The sequence below is a fragment of the Malurus melanocephalus genome, unplaced genomic scaffold (assembly GCF_030028575.1).
Source record: "Malurus melanocephalus ecotype Western Australia unplaced genomic scaffold, MMel_1.1 scaffold_19, whole genome shotgun sequence".
NCBI classification, from domain to species: domain Eukaryota; kingdom Metazoa; phylum Chordata; class Aves; order Passeriformes; family Maluridae; genus Malurus; species Malurus melanocephalus.
In genome coordinates, this window is record NW_026623251.1 from 2,007,620 (window position 1) to 2,021,790 (window position 14,171).

The following is a 14,171-nucleotide window of genomic DNA, read 5'->3' on the forward strand; positions in this document are numbered from 1 at the left end:
CGGTGCCGTCCCGGTGCCGTCCCGGTGCCGCCCGGGCCCGGCGTGCGGATCGGGAGGGGTCAGCGCGCCCCTGCCCGCGGCGCTGGCGGCAGCGCGGCTTCGCCCGGGGCCACGGTCCCCGGCAGCGGACGTGGTTGGGCAGGCAGGGCTGGCAGCTCGGGATTTCTGGGTCTGCCGAAAAACAAAGGGAATCTGCCAGCTCGGCACCGGAACCGCTGAGCCCAGAGACCGAGCGGGTCTCGCAGTACAAGCGGCCCCCAGTCAGCAGCGTGGGGCCAGGGGAGGCTGTGCAGCTCCGCGCCGCTGTGGGCTCGCACGGCATTTCCCTGCCTTACCTTGTCATCCCTCTCACGTCTGCCTACAGAACAAACCACGGGATCTCCGCATGCGGATTTATGTGAAACCCATTCACATGCAAGAGCAGCTGGGGTGCACCTCCTTTGTTTGCCCGTTCGCTCATCTTTTTGGGGTCACCTATTTAAATGCACAAGGCGCTACCGATGCAGCCTTGGCTATCTGGAATGGCATCATTTGCGTCAGTTTTAGRTTAAAGCTTTCCTGACCACATCACGAATGGCTGTTCCACTCTCAGGGTGACAACATACTGAAGTTAAAACACAGCAAGCATTTTACACATCTTTACTACCAGCAGAGTATCTGTGAAAACATACAAGCACTGGGAAATTCCTTGCTCATTGAGGCAGCCGACAGTTTTGTTTCCTCACGGCTGCTGTGGCCCAGGTATACTAGGGATGCTGGAAGGACGCATTTATATGGAAGCAACAATAGGMGATTGGAAAGGTGGATGCAAGTCTCCTGTGTGTTTTGCCCTCTCAATTGCATCAACCTATCCATGTTATGATCGTATCAGGGGATTTGGCATTTAGCTCTTTATTGCCTCAATTTCTGAGCAAATTAGCAACTCGTTTTGAGCAGGGAAGATTTATTAGAGATGATTTTTCTATCTACAGGATTTGAAATAAAACAGGATACATAACAGATACACATGATCAGCGAGTAGAAATTGTAATTMCAAAGGAAAGATTAACAAGGACACAAGTGTGTCATTGTTAAGAGATCAATTTATTATGTCCTTGACTGCAAGTTAAATTAATACACATAAAATTACAATATGGAAAAGAGATGCCAATGACTGTCATAAATACAGCTTGCTTTTCTTTCCCAGTTATTTAGGGAGGATTGGGAACACTTGTGAAATCATGTTCATTAAAGCCTCAATAGAGGCAACTAACCAATAACTGCGGTGGAAGCAACAAGGTTCTCCCCCCTCCTCGCACCCACCCGCCCTTTTCAAGAACGGGGGGAAATCACAAACGTCAATCAAGAAATACTGCAAAATGAAATGGACCCTCCCGGCAGCCGAGGCATCGCGCAGAGCGGCGGTGAGGCTCTGGCAGTCTGCTGGCAGCCTCCGGCGCCGCCARCCCTGCAGCTCCGCCGCTGACCGGGGAGCGCACGGGGCTCCGCAGCCCGGGTCTTCCCTTCCCTCCCTTGCAAAACTGTCAGGCACAAATGGGCAGGAGGATATTGGCTGCAAGGGGCGCGGAGGCTCCTCCCAGAGCCTGGATCCCGATATTTTTGGAGGATTTCTTTTAACTCAGTTACAAACCTTGGTGAAGGGAACAAGTTGCCGCTGTAGCGGAGGCAGAAAGCGCCTCTGCTTGGGAGAGCGCGGCTCCTGCTCCTTCTTTTGCATTCCCCAGGCTACCTTGGATGCTTCACCTCACTTGCGGATGAGAGCTGTGCTGCCTATCGGGGGGGATCGCTCTTGATTTGGATGTTGCTCTTTCTGTGAAAACAAGGGTTGTAAGGGAATGAGAGGGGAGACAATGAAGAAAAACCGACCGGGAGAGAACCCCAGCCCCAAGCGTTTTCCCGGGAACTGAGGGGTGTTTTGGGGCTGAGCGAWCCCGTCGGAGGCGGCGGAGGGAGCAAGCCTACCCGCTCCGCGGGGGACTTCCCGGGACCGGCTATTCCCTTCGGATGCGGACTGGGAAACCTGTAGGAAATTCTCCCGCCGCCCTGCGAAGCCACCATGAATTCAGTGGCTGGAAATAAGGAAAGGATTGCGGTCACGGCGCGGAGCAGAAAATACGGGGTAAGTTGTCGGCGCAGGGGCGGTTCGGAGCGGTGGCCACCAGCGTGCCGGGGCTCCCAGCGGCTCCCAGCGGTCGTCCCCCGGCCCCGCGCAACTTCCGCGGTGCGGGGCGGTGGCGGCTCGGGGCGCGGCGCGGAGGTGGGTGCGGGGGCCACCGCCGGCGCGGAGCGTCCGAGCGAAACTTGCCGGCGCCGCCGAGCCTCCCTGCCTGACCCGCTGCTCCTTCTCCCGCTCCAGGTGACCGACCCCTGCTCCCCCACCAAGCCCGCCGCCCCCTTCTCCCCCGAGAGCTGGTACCGGAAGGCGTACGAGGAGTCCCGGGCGGGCGGGCGCCCGGCGCCGGAGGGAGCTGGCTCTGCCCTGGGCTCCTCCGGCACCCCGTCCCCCGGCTCCGGCACCTCTTCSCCGGGCTCCTTCACCGGCTCTCCGGGACCCGCCTCGCCCGGCATCGGCACCAGCTCCCCCGGCTCCCTGGGCGGCTCGCCGGGCTTCGGCACCGGCTCGCCGGGCTCCGGCAGCGGCGGCGGCTCCTCGCCGGGCTCGGACCGCGGCGTGTGGTGCGAGCACTGCAACGCCCGCCTGGCGGAGCTGAAGAGGCAGGCGCTGAAGCTCCTCATCCCCGGGCCCGTCAGCAGCAAGGTGAGCGCGGGGCTGGGGAGGGCGCGGGGGTGCCTGTGCCCAGGGCGGCCCTCAGCAGCCGCTGGGACTCTCGGCCACTGGGCTACCTTGTGCCGGTGTCACCGCCTAGTGCTTTGGGGCTTATTTGTGTTTTCCCCCTCTTGGTCTTGTTCCCTTTTTCCATTCCCTCCTCCTGCTTCATGTGGAGCAGGGTGCCTCTGTCTCYGGAGGGCTGCCTGGCTTCGGGGGCATCTGTGACAGCTCCTCCAGCGCCCTTCTCTTCTTTCATTGTATTGACAGTGGTTCTGTGCTCTTTCCTGAGCACTTGGTTTTTTTTTGTTTCTTTTCTTTTCTGAGTGTGTGTGTGTGGTGGGTAAGTAAGGGTGGGAGTATTACATCGGAATCACTGGTCCCTTGCCCTTTTGCTGCCTTTGATACCTACAGAATGGATGTACAGACTATCCTTAGGCTTGGTAGCAACTTAGTAGTGAGGTATGTATGTATGGTCTTATGCCAGAGGTTTCTACTTCCATTGAGGGAGAAATCCTCCTGTAGCTCCGGGTTCACATGAGGCATTGAAATGTTATGTGAGCTCAAAGGTCACCCAGAGAGGCTGTGGCAGACCATTGCATTGAACCCAGTTTTCCCTGGTGCCTTTAGCAGAAGGATAACTTGGTGATGCTTCTCTTATAGAGAAGTGCCATTTTATTTTTATTTATTCCTAATAAGACTTGAAAATATTTGAAGCTGCTGGGTCCTGAATGTTGGGGTAGAATAATAGTATRCCTAAAGAGGATGTGAGGATTTCTGACATCTAGTCTCAGGTTTTAAGAGCCGAYTGATCCTGAGCACAGTTGAAAGCCTGCTTTCTGTGTCTCTTGAGGTATTTGGTACTTCCAAAGGCATACTCCGAAATTCCTTGGTTTCATTTGGCATTGTTTTTTTCYTGTTTGTTGTGCATATAAGATTAAGGCTAACAGCCCTAAACGAGTGACCAGCAGCCCTTGGCTGACCTCATGCTACTATAGTAAGCATTGGGCTCCTCCATAGCAACCCTGTGAGTGTTGTATTGTGAATGGGTCTACTGCCCCTGGAATGTAGTACAATGCATTTTGTTTGCCTTGTTGGGTCCAGGTATTATCAAATGATAATATTTACTCTTCCACTTCAAAGARTTTTCATTAGTGGTTACAATAAAGAGGTATCGTGGAAAAGGGCTGAATGCTGAGAAAAGGTCCCTGGTATTGCTGTTGTGTTGTACTCTCCATGATTTATTTATGTGCTCTTTGAGAGGGAGCTGGTGCTCTCGTGAACAAAAGACTCAAGGGCTGGTTGTTACCTTGTCGCAAGAGTTAACGTGAAAAGGAAAAGATGGACCCACCAAAATTCATAGTACATTTAACCATTAAGACATGGTTGATTCACTGTAAAGTGGCCCTGTACCAAGGTCTTTGGTAGACTCTGGTCTACCAAATTTCAGACTGTGTGATTTAATAGTGATTACTAATTGTGAGTATAGATGGGAAATTACTGATACAGGTATGGGAGTCATCAGAACAACTGAGATTGGAGTAGAGGGGAGGATAAAATTAACATTAAAGCACAGTGTTAAATCGAAATTGACTGATTTTAGTAACATAAATATTTTCACAGGTTCTCTTACTGCAATAGTGATTGGCATCATCCATCCTAGCCTTCGYGAGAGGTTACCCTTGTGTTTTACTGTTATTTGTTCTGCTGTTCACTTAGTTTAGCYGATGGTGTTGTACAGGCCAGTCTTTATTTGTATCAGTAGCCTTTTAGCCTCCTTACCYATGTTCTTTTTTTCTTCTTACACCTCCTTTCCAAACCTTCCAGTTCTGTAGGAGTCCCACTTCCAAAAGCGCTATCCAATCTGTGCATTTCGGRGCAAAGGAAGGAAGCACAAGTAAGGGCATTGGTGGGCATTGGTGACACTCTGCCCTATTTGCTGTGCTTAATGGTGCTTGCTGGCTCAATCCTGTGGGTGTATACTCTGGCTTTTGGCACAAAATTCCTTTCTGAGCTGGGTGCTGCTGGCTGTGACTGCAGAAAGATCTCTTTCTCTCATGCTTTCTGGCTCATGACTGTTAAGAACTTTCTGGGCTTGTGATTTTTGCTTTCTGAGGCGCTGCCCAGCAGAGTGAGGCTCTGGGCAAGGTGATGTGGAACACAAACACCATGGCCGGTGCCATTGACTTCTTTGGACTGGGTATGCTCTGTGTGGAAGTTTGTTTCTGCTGATGTCACGGGGCAGCCTTATCAGTGTCTGCTTTGAGGAAAACAAGGTGTTGGCATGGGCTCTGYGAGTTCAGTCAGGGCCTGTGAGCTGCCTTTGTGTGTGCCACAGTAACGCTCTGGAGGTCCCTTCTGAGGGTGAAATGTACAGTTTCTCAAAAATGTGGAAACCTGCTTGTGTCTGGGGAAAACTGGCTTTGGTTTGGGTTGAGACTGAGGTCTACCACACTGTGTTAATGTTGCTGGGATGTTTTCAGGGTCCTGTGAGGTCTGCTCTTGATTGCTGCTATGGAAATAGGGTTTTTTTTTTTTTGAGTGTGGAATGGATCCTGCCACTGAGTAAAGAAGGAGCAGGTCATAATCCTGATTCTGGGTATTCCCTCAGAACTTAGAAAGCGTCCTACAACTCAAGTCTGTGGTGCCCATGGGACACAGCTAATTGGTAATATACCTTTATTAGAAAACTATTAAATAAAGCATTTGCAATGTATTTGTCATCTTTTAGTTAACCAGATCTGACGTATATTTTGTGTTGGTGCTGTTGAAGACAGCCTAGAAATTTAATGAGAATTATGAGTACAGTCTGTGGCACCTGTTTCACATTTACGCTGTGTTTAGTAATGCTTATGATCTGGGATAGTGTGTGTTGCAGAATATGAGAGTATCTGTGTTTTAATGTGTATCTCGTAGCAGATAGTGAAATCTGCAATAACCTCTCCAAATGTGAACCTATATGGATGTTTTTGGCAGTGTGCAACCATGCAAAGGTTTGTGTATATCTGTAGAGTGTAAAAGTACACTTAATTGCTTCATAAACAGACCAGGCTTTATGCATGAARCTATGCACTGAAGCTTTTCATTTGATTGAGAAAAAGCCACACAACCTAGAGTAAACTACTTCTGACTAGCTCATTGTTAGTGGTGAGGTGTTTAGCTTTCCATTTTAAATAGAAACATTCTCTCCTAAYATGTCAACAGGATGGAAACTTTGTCTTTTGTTTCTTTTCCTTTTGGTAAGGCACAAAGCTGAAGAATATATAATTACACTTACATTATTTTATTTTAGCCATTTAAAATGCCAGGTTCCCTGCCAACAGCAAATAGAATAGTGCTAAAAGCTTATTGTTTCTTTTTCCTCCTCTTGTGATACAGATGTGACTTAATGGTGTTTAGCAGTTATGTGCATAGAAGGGGTTRTATTTTATGAGAATTGAATCTTATTGTAACCCCCCAGCGAAGCAGGCCTGTGGGAATTGAGTGGCACAGGTGGTTGATGTAGTTGCTCACTGCAGTTTGTGACTGAGGGCATCTTGGAGCTTTTGGTGCCTGTTTGTGGGGTTTATGATGCATGATGATGAAAATTGTCTCAAATTACTAAGAGAGCTTTTTATTTTTTTTGTTAAGCTTTTTCTTAGGTTGTATATTTAAACATCAGACAAAGGTCTAGCATAGAAATTCATGGCATCATACTCCCTGTTTATCAAAATCTGTGTGAAATCTGTTTGCTTTGACTTCAAACCTGTGATATCACCTGTCTTCAATGAACACAGGCATCTGACAATTSAAGGGCTGCTATATTGATGTGTAACAAATTGTATTGTGTGTAAATAATCAATTGAATGCTAATAAGAATGCTCCCAAGCTGATGGTTATAAATTTGTTAGTATGGGATTCCAAAAATCCTGAATACAACCTGTAAACCAAGGTAATGTGAGTGTGTAGACATGAACTGCTGCTTGAGCATGCTGTGATTGGCTCAGGAAGAAAGGATGCTACTATAAACGGTAGGCAGGGACAACACTCATGTTGCTAAGTGGTTTATATTGTGGACTTGCCCTTACCTAAAAAGTCTCTGCTTTTGAGAATAAGAATTGGGTAAATYCTGAGCAGTCTTTTCCTTCCCTCTGAGCACAAGAGGGACAAAAAGGTCTTGCATTCAGGGTACAGTTTTGTTTTGGTTTTTTTTTTCCCCACCAACTTACTGCCACTRTCTCATTTTTTTGCTTGCCTATTGTTGAATTAGTCTTCTCTTTCAGGGTGTTTAGTGGTCAAAGACTTGACTCATAATTATTAATAATGAGGAAAGCCCTGAAGCTGATAAGAAAAATAGTTTTCTGTTAGCTGGTAGATAGTTTAGAAACATTCCCAGTAGAGACAGGACAGTAATGAACCCTTCCTCAAAGCTTAGCAAGTGGCAGAATRATGGAATTTCATTTCTGTCCAGACCTTTAATTTGTGAACAAGCAYGGCCAGTCTGTATGGTGACTTAATTCACTGTGCAAAAAAATCTCAGGCACCTAATCATTTCATCCCAACTCATTGTAATGCAGATAGGATTATTGCATTAGAAATGTGATTTTAAATGGCCCRAGGCAGTAATTTGTCAGCATTTGGGAGGATTAACTCCATTAAAGTTTAGGCAACAACAACCATTCTTTTGTGTTGCATCACAGGTCACAATACCAAACATTTAGCATAACTCATCTGTGAATCTTCTTACAGTTGTATGCTTCCTGGCAAGTTGGGAAACAGAGCTACTTCGCTTGCTCTGGAATTACAGCTGCTTGCAGAGGTCTAGAGGAGACAAACGGATATGCCTTTACCACTGATGAATTAATGTAAGCCCTTTCCTAGGAGCAGCTGGAAGTCTTGCTGCTGCAATCTGCAGTGTCAACATGTGAAATAATATAGCTATTTCTTTTGAGCTTGCAAATGTCTTTGAGGTAAGGGTGAAGATGCTGTGTGGTAAAGACTGCTCTTTAGGAAGCTGTCATAACCATTAGCTCTGCAGCTTTCTCTATGGGATGAAAAAGGCTTGTCGTCACTAAGTGACTAGTGAGAAATTAGAAATCATCCTGGGGTTATATTTAGTGAATTGAAACTATAGTGTTTCCTATCAGAAAAGAAAATACTTTTAGACCATAGACAGAGCTSTTGAGGGTGAAGAGGGAAGTACTGATAAAGTAAATCTCTCGGGAGGAGAAATTTTTTTTTTCTTTTTTTTTTACAAAAAAGTCCCTGTGCATCTGAAAACATTGTGTTCAGAAATACAGAGTCAATGCTGAGTCTGTAATTGGCCTTTTCACGCTGGGCATGTTATTAAGCAACAAAATGTCTTCAAGGTGTTTTATGCATGCCATGAATACTACACCGGTGTCCAGAATAACCTTTTATCTTCAGATAGTCGTATTTCCTTAGAAGTAAATGTTGCAACATCCGCAGAAATCTTGTGTAATAAGCATGGGACTTTGGTGTATAGTTTTGGAAGGGGAGAAGGAACAAAGATGGTCCATCTGAATTCCCCAGACAGCGTTTGAAAAAATGTCACACATTACCAGTGTGGGCCATGGGCATGTAATGGGAGTCACGCCGGCATCAGCAGATTATGAGAACATTGCAGGGCTGAAAGACGCGGCGCTTTTGCCACATCAGCAGCACATAGACTTTGACATCACATAATTGGGGTGCTTCCAAGCACTGAACCTGCAGCCCGCCACCACAATCAACTTGACTGTCATGCTCCACATAATGATGTAGTCAGAACTGCAGGGTTTTGTGACATGAGGTCTGCGTGTCAAAAGCGCGAGAGATGTTCAAAGTTAAATTGCTATCTTACATCTTAGTAGTGTCATCTGTAGCTTGAGAGGCATTGATGTTGTTCAAATGGAGGAACACAAGCATACTCCTTCCCCTCCTGCCACTGAATAAATTATCCCTAGCCCACGGTATTTGTTGTTGAAGCTGCAATTCAAGAAGTATCCATCCCAGTTGTAGAAAAGCAGATTATTTATCTGTTTGTTCTTACAAACTACAGCTTGCTTAATTCARATTAAACGTACAAAGTAGTATCCTAAGAGCAGAAAGCTTAAAAGTGTCTTTCACCATTTGTCCCAGTATTGGATCAAATTTTGGGTGCACTGTGATGCAGATRGAAGTCCCAGTTGGAGTACTGCATCTCTGGAAAGCAGTGGTAAGCTCATAAAGCAAGTAGTCTGCTGCACGCAGGCACTGAAACGCTGCTTTGCTCTGGAAGCTTCAGCTGCATGTTTGAAAGAGATGGCAAAGTTTCATCCAACACTTCCTGTTAACACAGGGTGGTTACTGGAGCTGGGTTGTTTTAGGTACTTATGCCATGCCTGCATTCTAATTTGTAGGTTTATATGGAACTCAGATCCCCAGTGACTTGTGTTGTCCATTTTTATTTTCAATTACTTTCTATGCAATACATAAAACCAGTCCTTTTTTCTCTTTTTACCCTATTTTTTAAAAATAACTACGAGCATAATGGAGCTGCTAAGAACTGTGTTTGTCTCTGGCTTTGAAACCTGAAGTGTATGACCAGACTTGGCACAGACCGGATTTTTTGTACAGCTGTAATATCTTCTGCCACCTACAACCAGCATATGTATTTGCTAATGCTTCTTTTTCCTGCACCCTCCTCTTTAGATAATTTTACTGTACAGCTTAGTAATAGTATGATGAGAGAGTGAAGTTTCTTTAAGTAAAATCAGACCAACACAAGACATGTCACAGAGCAGGAGAGAGTTGACTGAACTGTTCTGAACTTGTAATGAAGGCTGTGTAAAACATTCTGCAAGAAATATCAGAAATTGAAAATTCTTTCTCTTGTATAACACAARCTGGATCTTCAGTCTGGATCTGAACCTTGTCGGTCTATTGACTTACATGAAATTGACCTTAGTGAGGAGATTTGGACTTGAGGAAAATCAAGTAGGATTTAATTTAGGCCACAGCTCCATGTATGATATGCCTCTGGCTGGGGAATTCTTGTGAGCATTCAAAGCAGCAGGCATGCTGTTCAGGCTGTTCAGGTCTAAGATGTCCTGGCCCCTTGTGGGCTTCCCACATGCCTTCCCTTTGTCCTCTCCATATGAAGGTCATAAGTTAGCATCACTGCAGGTCTTCTGGGTGAATCCATGGTGGCTGCTCCCTGCCTTAGTTCTTATAAAAATGATAGATAGTTCAAGCGCTTTCAATAATGCTTCTTTCTAAACTCATATCCTTTTGATCAGGAGTGACTAGATGTGCAGTTACAGCAGCAGATACAAGAAGCCAGTGATCTCTGAGAAAGCTACTGATGAGAGCAGCACAATGCATCCAGCCGTAGCCTCCATTGTAAGCAGAGTACAGAATATAGGGATTACTTTTCCCATCTCTTTTGTAAAGTAATTAAAAAGAAAATATGGTACCAGCTATACAAAAGAATCRGTCTTAAAGTACTGGTGTGTTCATCTGGAGCTTGAATTTATTGTTATGGTGTCAGAATTCAATTTTTTAAATTTAAAATAATGCAGTATAGTAAGGCTGTTGAAGGCTACTTACTGTTCAAGCATTGGTATACTTCTTAAAAACTATTTTTATTTTCAACTCTACTTATTTTATTGTCTGTCATGCTTTAACTCAGTCAGCAGCCAAGCCCCAGGCAGCTGCTTGCTCTCTCCTCCACCAGTGGGATCAGGGAGAGAATGGGAAAGGTAAAAATGAGAAAATTTGGGGGTTGAGATAAAGACAGTTGAATAGGGAAAGCAAAAGTCATGCACACAAGGAAAACAAAACAAGGAATTCATTCACCTCTTCTCATGGGCAGGCAGTGCTCAATCAATCACCAGGAGAGCAGGKCCCYATTGCACCTAACAGTGATTTGGGAGGATAAACACCATCACTTCACTTGTGTTTGGCAAATAATGCTGTCCAAAACACAGCCCCACACCAGCTACTGGGAAGAAAATTAGCTCTATCTCATGTTAAACCAGCACATTGTCACTAGGACCTTCTGTGCAATCTGTATTATTAATAAATCACATAGTACATGGTTGATCTTGAATTTCTTACATATTATAAAGTGTTTTCTGGGAGGAAAGATTAAAGACTTCATTTTGAAGAACTTCAGACTGGCTTCCTCTTCATAACTTTCCTGGGAAACTTTGTTTGGTAGTATTTTTTGTGGGTTTAAAAATTACAAATTGCCAGGGAAATTCTGCTTAAGAGACCTGAGGAACCAATGGGGTGTTAAACTGGATTTGGTTTGCAATTCATCATGAAAACTAAAGATTTTTCTCAGAAGGAACTGGACACTTCTAGATAAAGCATTTGGTAAAGTAAGATTTTTGTATTGCATGTTTAAAGTTGTCACACCTTCCTGTTAAGCAAAGAAGGACTGAGTCTGCTCACTTTATTGCCCTCCACGCAGGAGAACTTAACTTACAGGCCGCATGGTATCTGTTTTTTATTATCTGGTCAATGATCTTATTCAATAGATTTGGTGATTCAGGAAAAAAGTCTCAAATGCCTTTTGAAAAATTACTTTATTGTAGTAAAAAAATAATTCCAAGCCAAATTGAGTGCGGATCTGGAAAACRCTTCAAATTTCTTGCTGGCAGTATGTGTTAAAGGAACTGTGTATGCTGAATTTAGGGTGTCTGTATCCAGTGCAATATGACTGATGTAAAACATCCATTTAGCTCTAGGAAAGCTAGCTTCCTTTTYTGTAGGAAAATTTTAAATTGGGAATACAGTCTGTGTTTGGGCTTCCAAATTACCTTCAAGTGGAACTTGCTTTATATGTGCTTGTTTCTAACAAATATGTTTTGACCTGTGGATTTTCTGTGATCTATGAATAGCAGGYCTCTAACTTATATTTCCCTATGCTCCCTAAATCATACTTTGACATGATCATTTACTTGCACCTGAGTATTCACAACAGCTTCTCTATTCCATGGACTTGCACTGGAACAAAATTCTACTCACATGAATGTTTGGGGGAAAGTAAATGAAAGGAGACTTTGATATCTACCATAGTAAATATTTTCTTTTCCTGAAGAAAAAGTGAAATTTCACGGTGATTTGGGGGTTTCAACTTTTTTCAGAACTGTCTGACCAGAACTGCCTTAGGGTGGAGTTAATTTGCCCCAAGTTGTGCATGTTTCATTCCCACTTTCTCCACCCCCCTCAGAATTGACTGTAGAAGAAGAAGGATTCAGGAATACAAGCCCTCAGTTTCTGTGGGTCTCTGTGTTGTTCTGATGAGAATTGCCCATTCCTTTTTTCACAGGTGTGCCTGAAGATGTGAAAGAGACTCCTGCAGTGCTGAAGAAGGTGGTTGCTTGGAGTCCATTGTTAAAAGCAGGGCAGAACTGGCCTCTGCATGTTTCTGTCCTGGCTCCTGTGAGAGTCACCTGGGCAAGCTTCTGTCTTGCCAAAGCCAAAATTCTGACTTTATTACACTGAAGTTATTCAGGAGAGCAGACTTCTGCCTGCTAACTGATTGTCTGGATGATTATGTGCCACTATTTCAATGGGACAGTTTTATTTTTCTGTGCCTCTTGGCTAAATGAACCTCTGACCTGTTAAGTACCAAATGCTGAAAGAATTACCCGCTTACTCCATCCACCTGATGAACTCCAGCAGAAAGCCTAGTGGGCAATGAGGCAGCCTTGGCTTTAAGCAGGTGCTGAACGGTGAGAATAGCAGTAATTATTSTTCATTTCTTTATTAGTTTCACTGCTCATTTAATAGTGATGGGCAAAGAAAACATTAATATCCTACTCAGCAGCCAAACACATCGAAGTGGGAGCTGTGGCTCCTGTGTTTTCCTCTTTTCTAATGGTATCATTAAAATTTAACCAGTCCTCTAAATCATGTTAGTATTCCCAGGGTTAATATGCTGAGGCTGCTGGCAGCGTTCCCACAGGAAGAGTTAACAGTGGCTGAGGCTGTGTGGCTGGCATTTGTTGCTCAGAGGGAGGTGTTGGGACTGGAGGAGGAAGCCCTGGCACCAGAAATGCACAATCGAGTCTTTGGTGACAGGGACATTTGCAATACACATACATATTCTTTGTTAYTTACCTCTCCCTTTCCACTCCCTCCTTGCTTTTCTCTCCCCATTAGCCCCAAAGCTGTCATTTCAGCTCATACCCCTTAGATTTCAAATGGAAATTCTTGACAATAAGCTTGTATGCGTGTCAACCTGGCAGGAAGGCATACAAGTGTGCTGGTTGGTGTGAGTGTCAGATTTAAGGGATTGTTAGACCATTGATGGCTTTTCCTGGAGGTTGACAAGGCTAACAAAGTGGGAGATGCAATTAAAATGGTATTTGTTAGAAAGCAGTAGGTAGCTCTCTGGGCAGTCTGGACGTGGGGAAATGATGGGTAGCTGGAAGGCCATTAATGATGGCTTTGTAAGCAGTTCTGCAGCATGGGTGGCAAACCTAATCCAGAGCTCTACTTTTAGTATGCCTCATAAGACTTCCTTTTCCTGTGTGTCAAATCCATTTCTGAATAATAGATTTGACAAAAATTCCCTGGATTTTGGGTAAGATTGAGMGGTGGGTGAAAGAAGTTATGGTGTGTAAGAGAAGAAACTGACTTTTGGGAGCGTTCTCTGTCACCTTGGAAACAAGGCTCTGCAAGATTTTACAGGGTTGGCTTTTGTAAAATCATGGATTTCAGTGCTCTGGCAAAGAGACYRTTTGGTGAGGAATACGAGATGGGGYAGGCAGCTGAAATGCTYTCTGATTTTAAATGAACAATTGGGGTCTGCTTTTTGTAAGCTCTTGACAAGAGCTTAATTTTTAGAGGTATTTGATCACATTCTCCTTTATCCTGTTTTTTTTCCTTTTAAATTTTTTTTTTTTTTGATTGTTGAACTATTGAGTGTTTGGCATCCTTATAATTGTTAACAATATTCAAAGTTTCAGGAAGTGGGGTAGGCRCTTATGGCAGATTGGCCAGTACATTTTGGTGTCCTAAAAGACAGAGGCAGCTGTGAATATAGAAAAGGTCCATTACAAGGAGAAATATGGAGCTTTGAGAGAAGAATACAAGGTGTGGAGACAGAAATAAAGTGGGGAATGGAGTTGGTCCARGCAGCAAAGCAACAATGCTTCCATGGGACAGGTGGCATGCTGGGGAAATAGGAAGAAATGGTTAATAAACCTAGGTTCTGTAAAAGTCTGAGCTCACTTTAAAGTTTTGCGGATATGATTCATATGAAGGTTGTGTTTTGTTTTTGTTTCCCTTTAAAAAAGCGAAAAGTTTTGGGTTTTTTCCCTTTTTTTTCTCTCTCTTAAGAGAGAAATCAGCAAGAAGTCAGAAGACTAGAAAGCAGTAACTTAAAGTTGTCTTTCGTTTAATGCAGTTTGGTATTTTTCATTCTGAA

At 44.5% G+C, this 14,171-nt stretch overlaps 1 protein-coding gene and 1 long non-coding RNA gene across 2 annotated transcripts in view; one reads left to right on the forward strand and one right to left on the reverse strand.

The window, feature by feature from the left end:
• Window positions 1–1,749: 1,749 nt before the first annotated feature.
• Window positions 1,750–2,471, reverse strand: LOC130588815 (uncharacterized). Its single transcript, XR_008967031.1, has 3 exons — window positions 2,417–2,471; window positions 1,963–2,069; window positions 1,750–1,810 (listed from the first exon to the last, which is right to left on the reverse strand). It is a non-coding gene; the product is annotated as an uncharacterized LOC130588815 (long non-coding RNA).
• The window catches only part of KIF26B (kinesin family member 26B), a 277,616-nt gene continuing 265,490 nt past the window's right edge, over window positions 2,046–14,171 (forward strand). Inside the window, exons 1-2 of the mRNA XM_057389756.1 lie at window positions 2,046–2,119; window positions 2,357–2,758. Of these exons, the coding sequence (XP_057245739.1) occupies window positions 2,057–2,119; window positions 2,357–2,758 (465 nt within the window). The 5' untranslated portion in view covers window positions 2,046–2,056. The remainder of the gene's footprint in view (window positions 2,120–2,356; window positions 2,759–14,171) is intronic.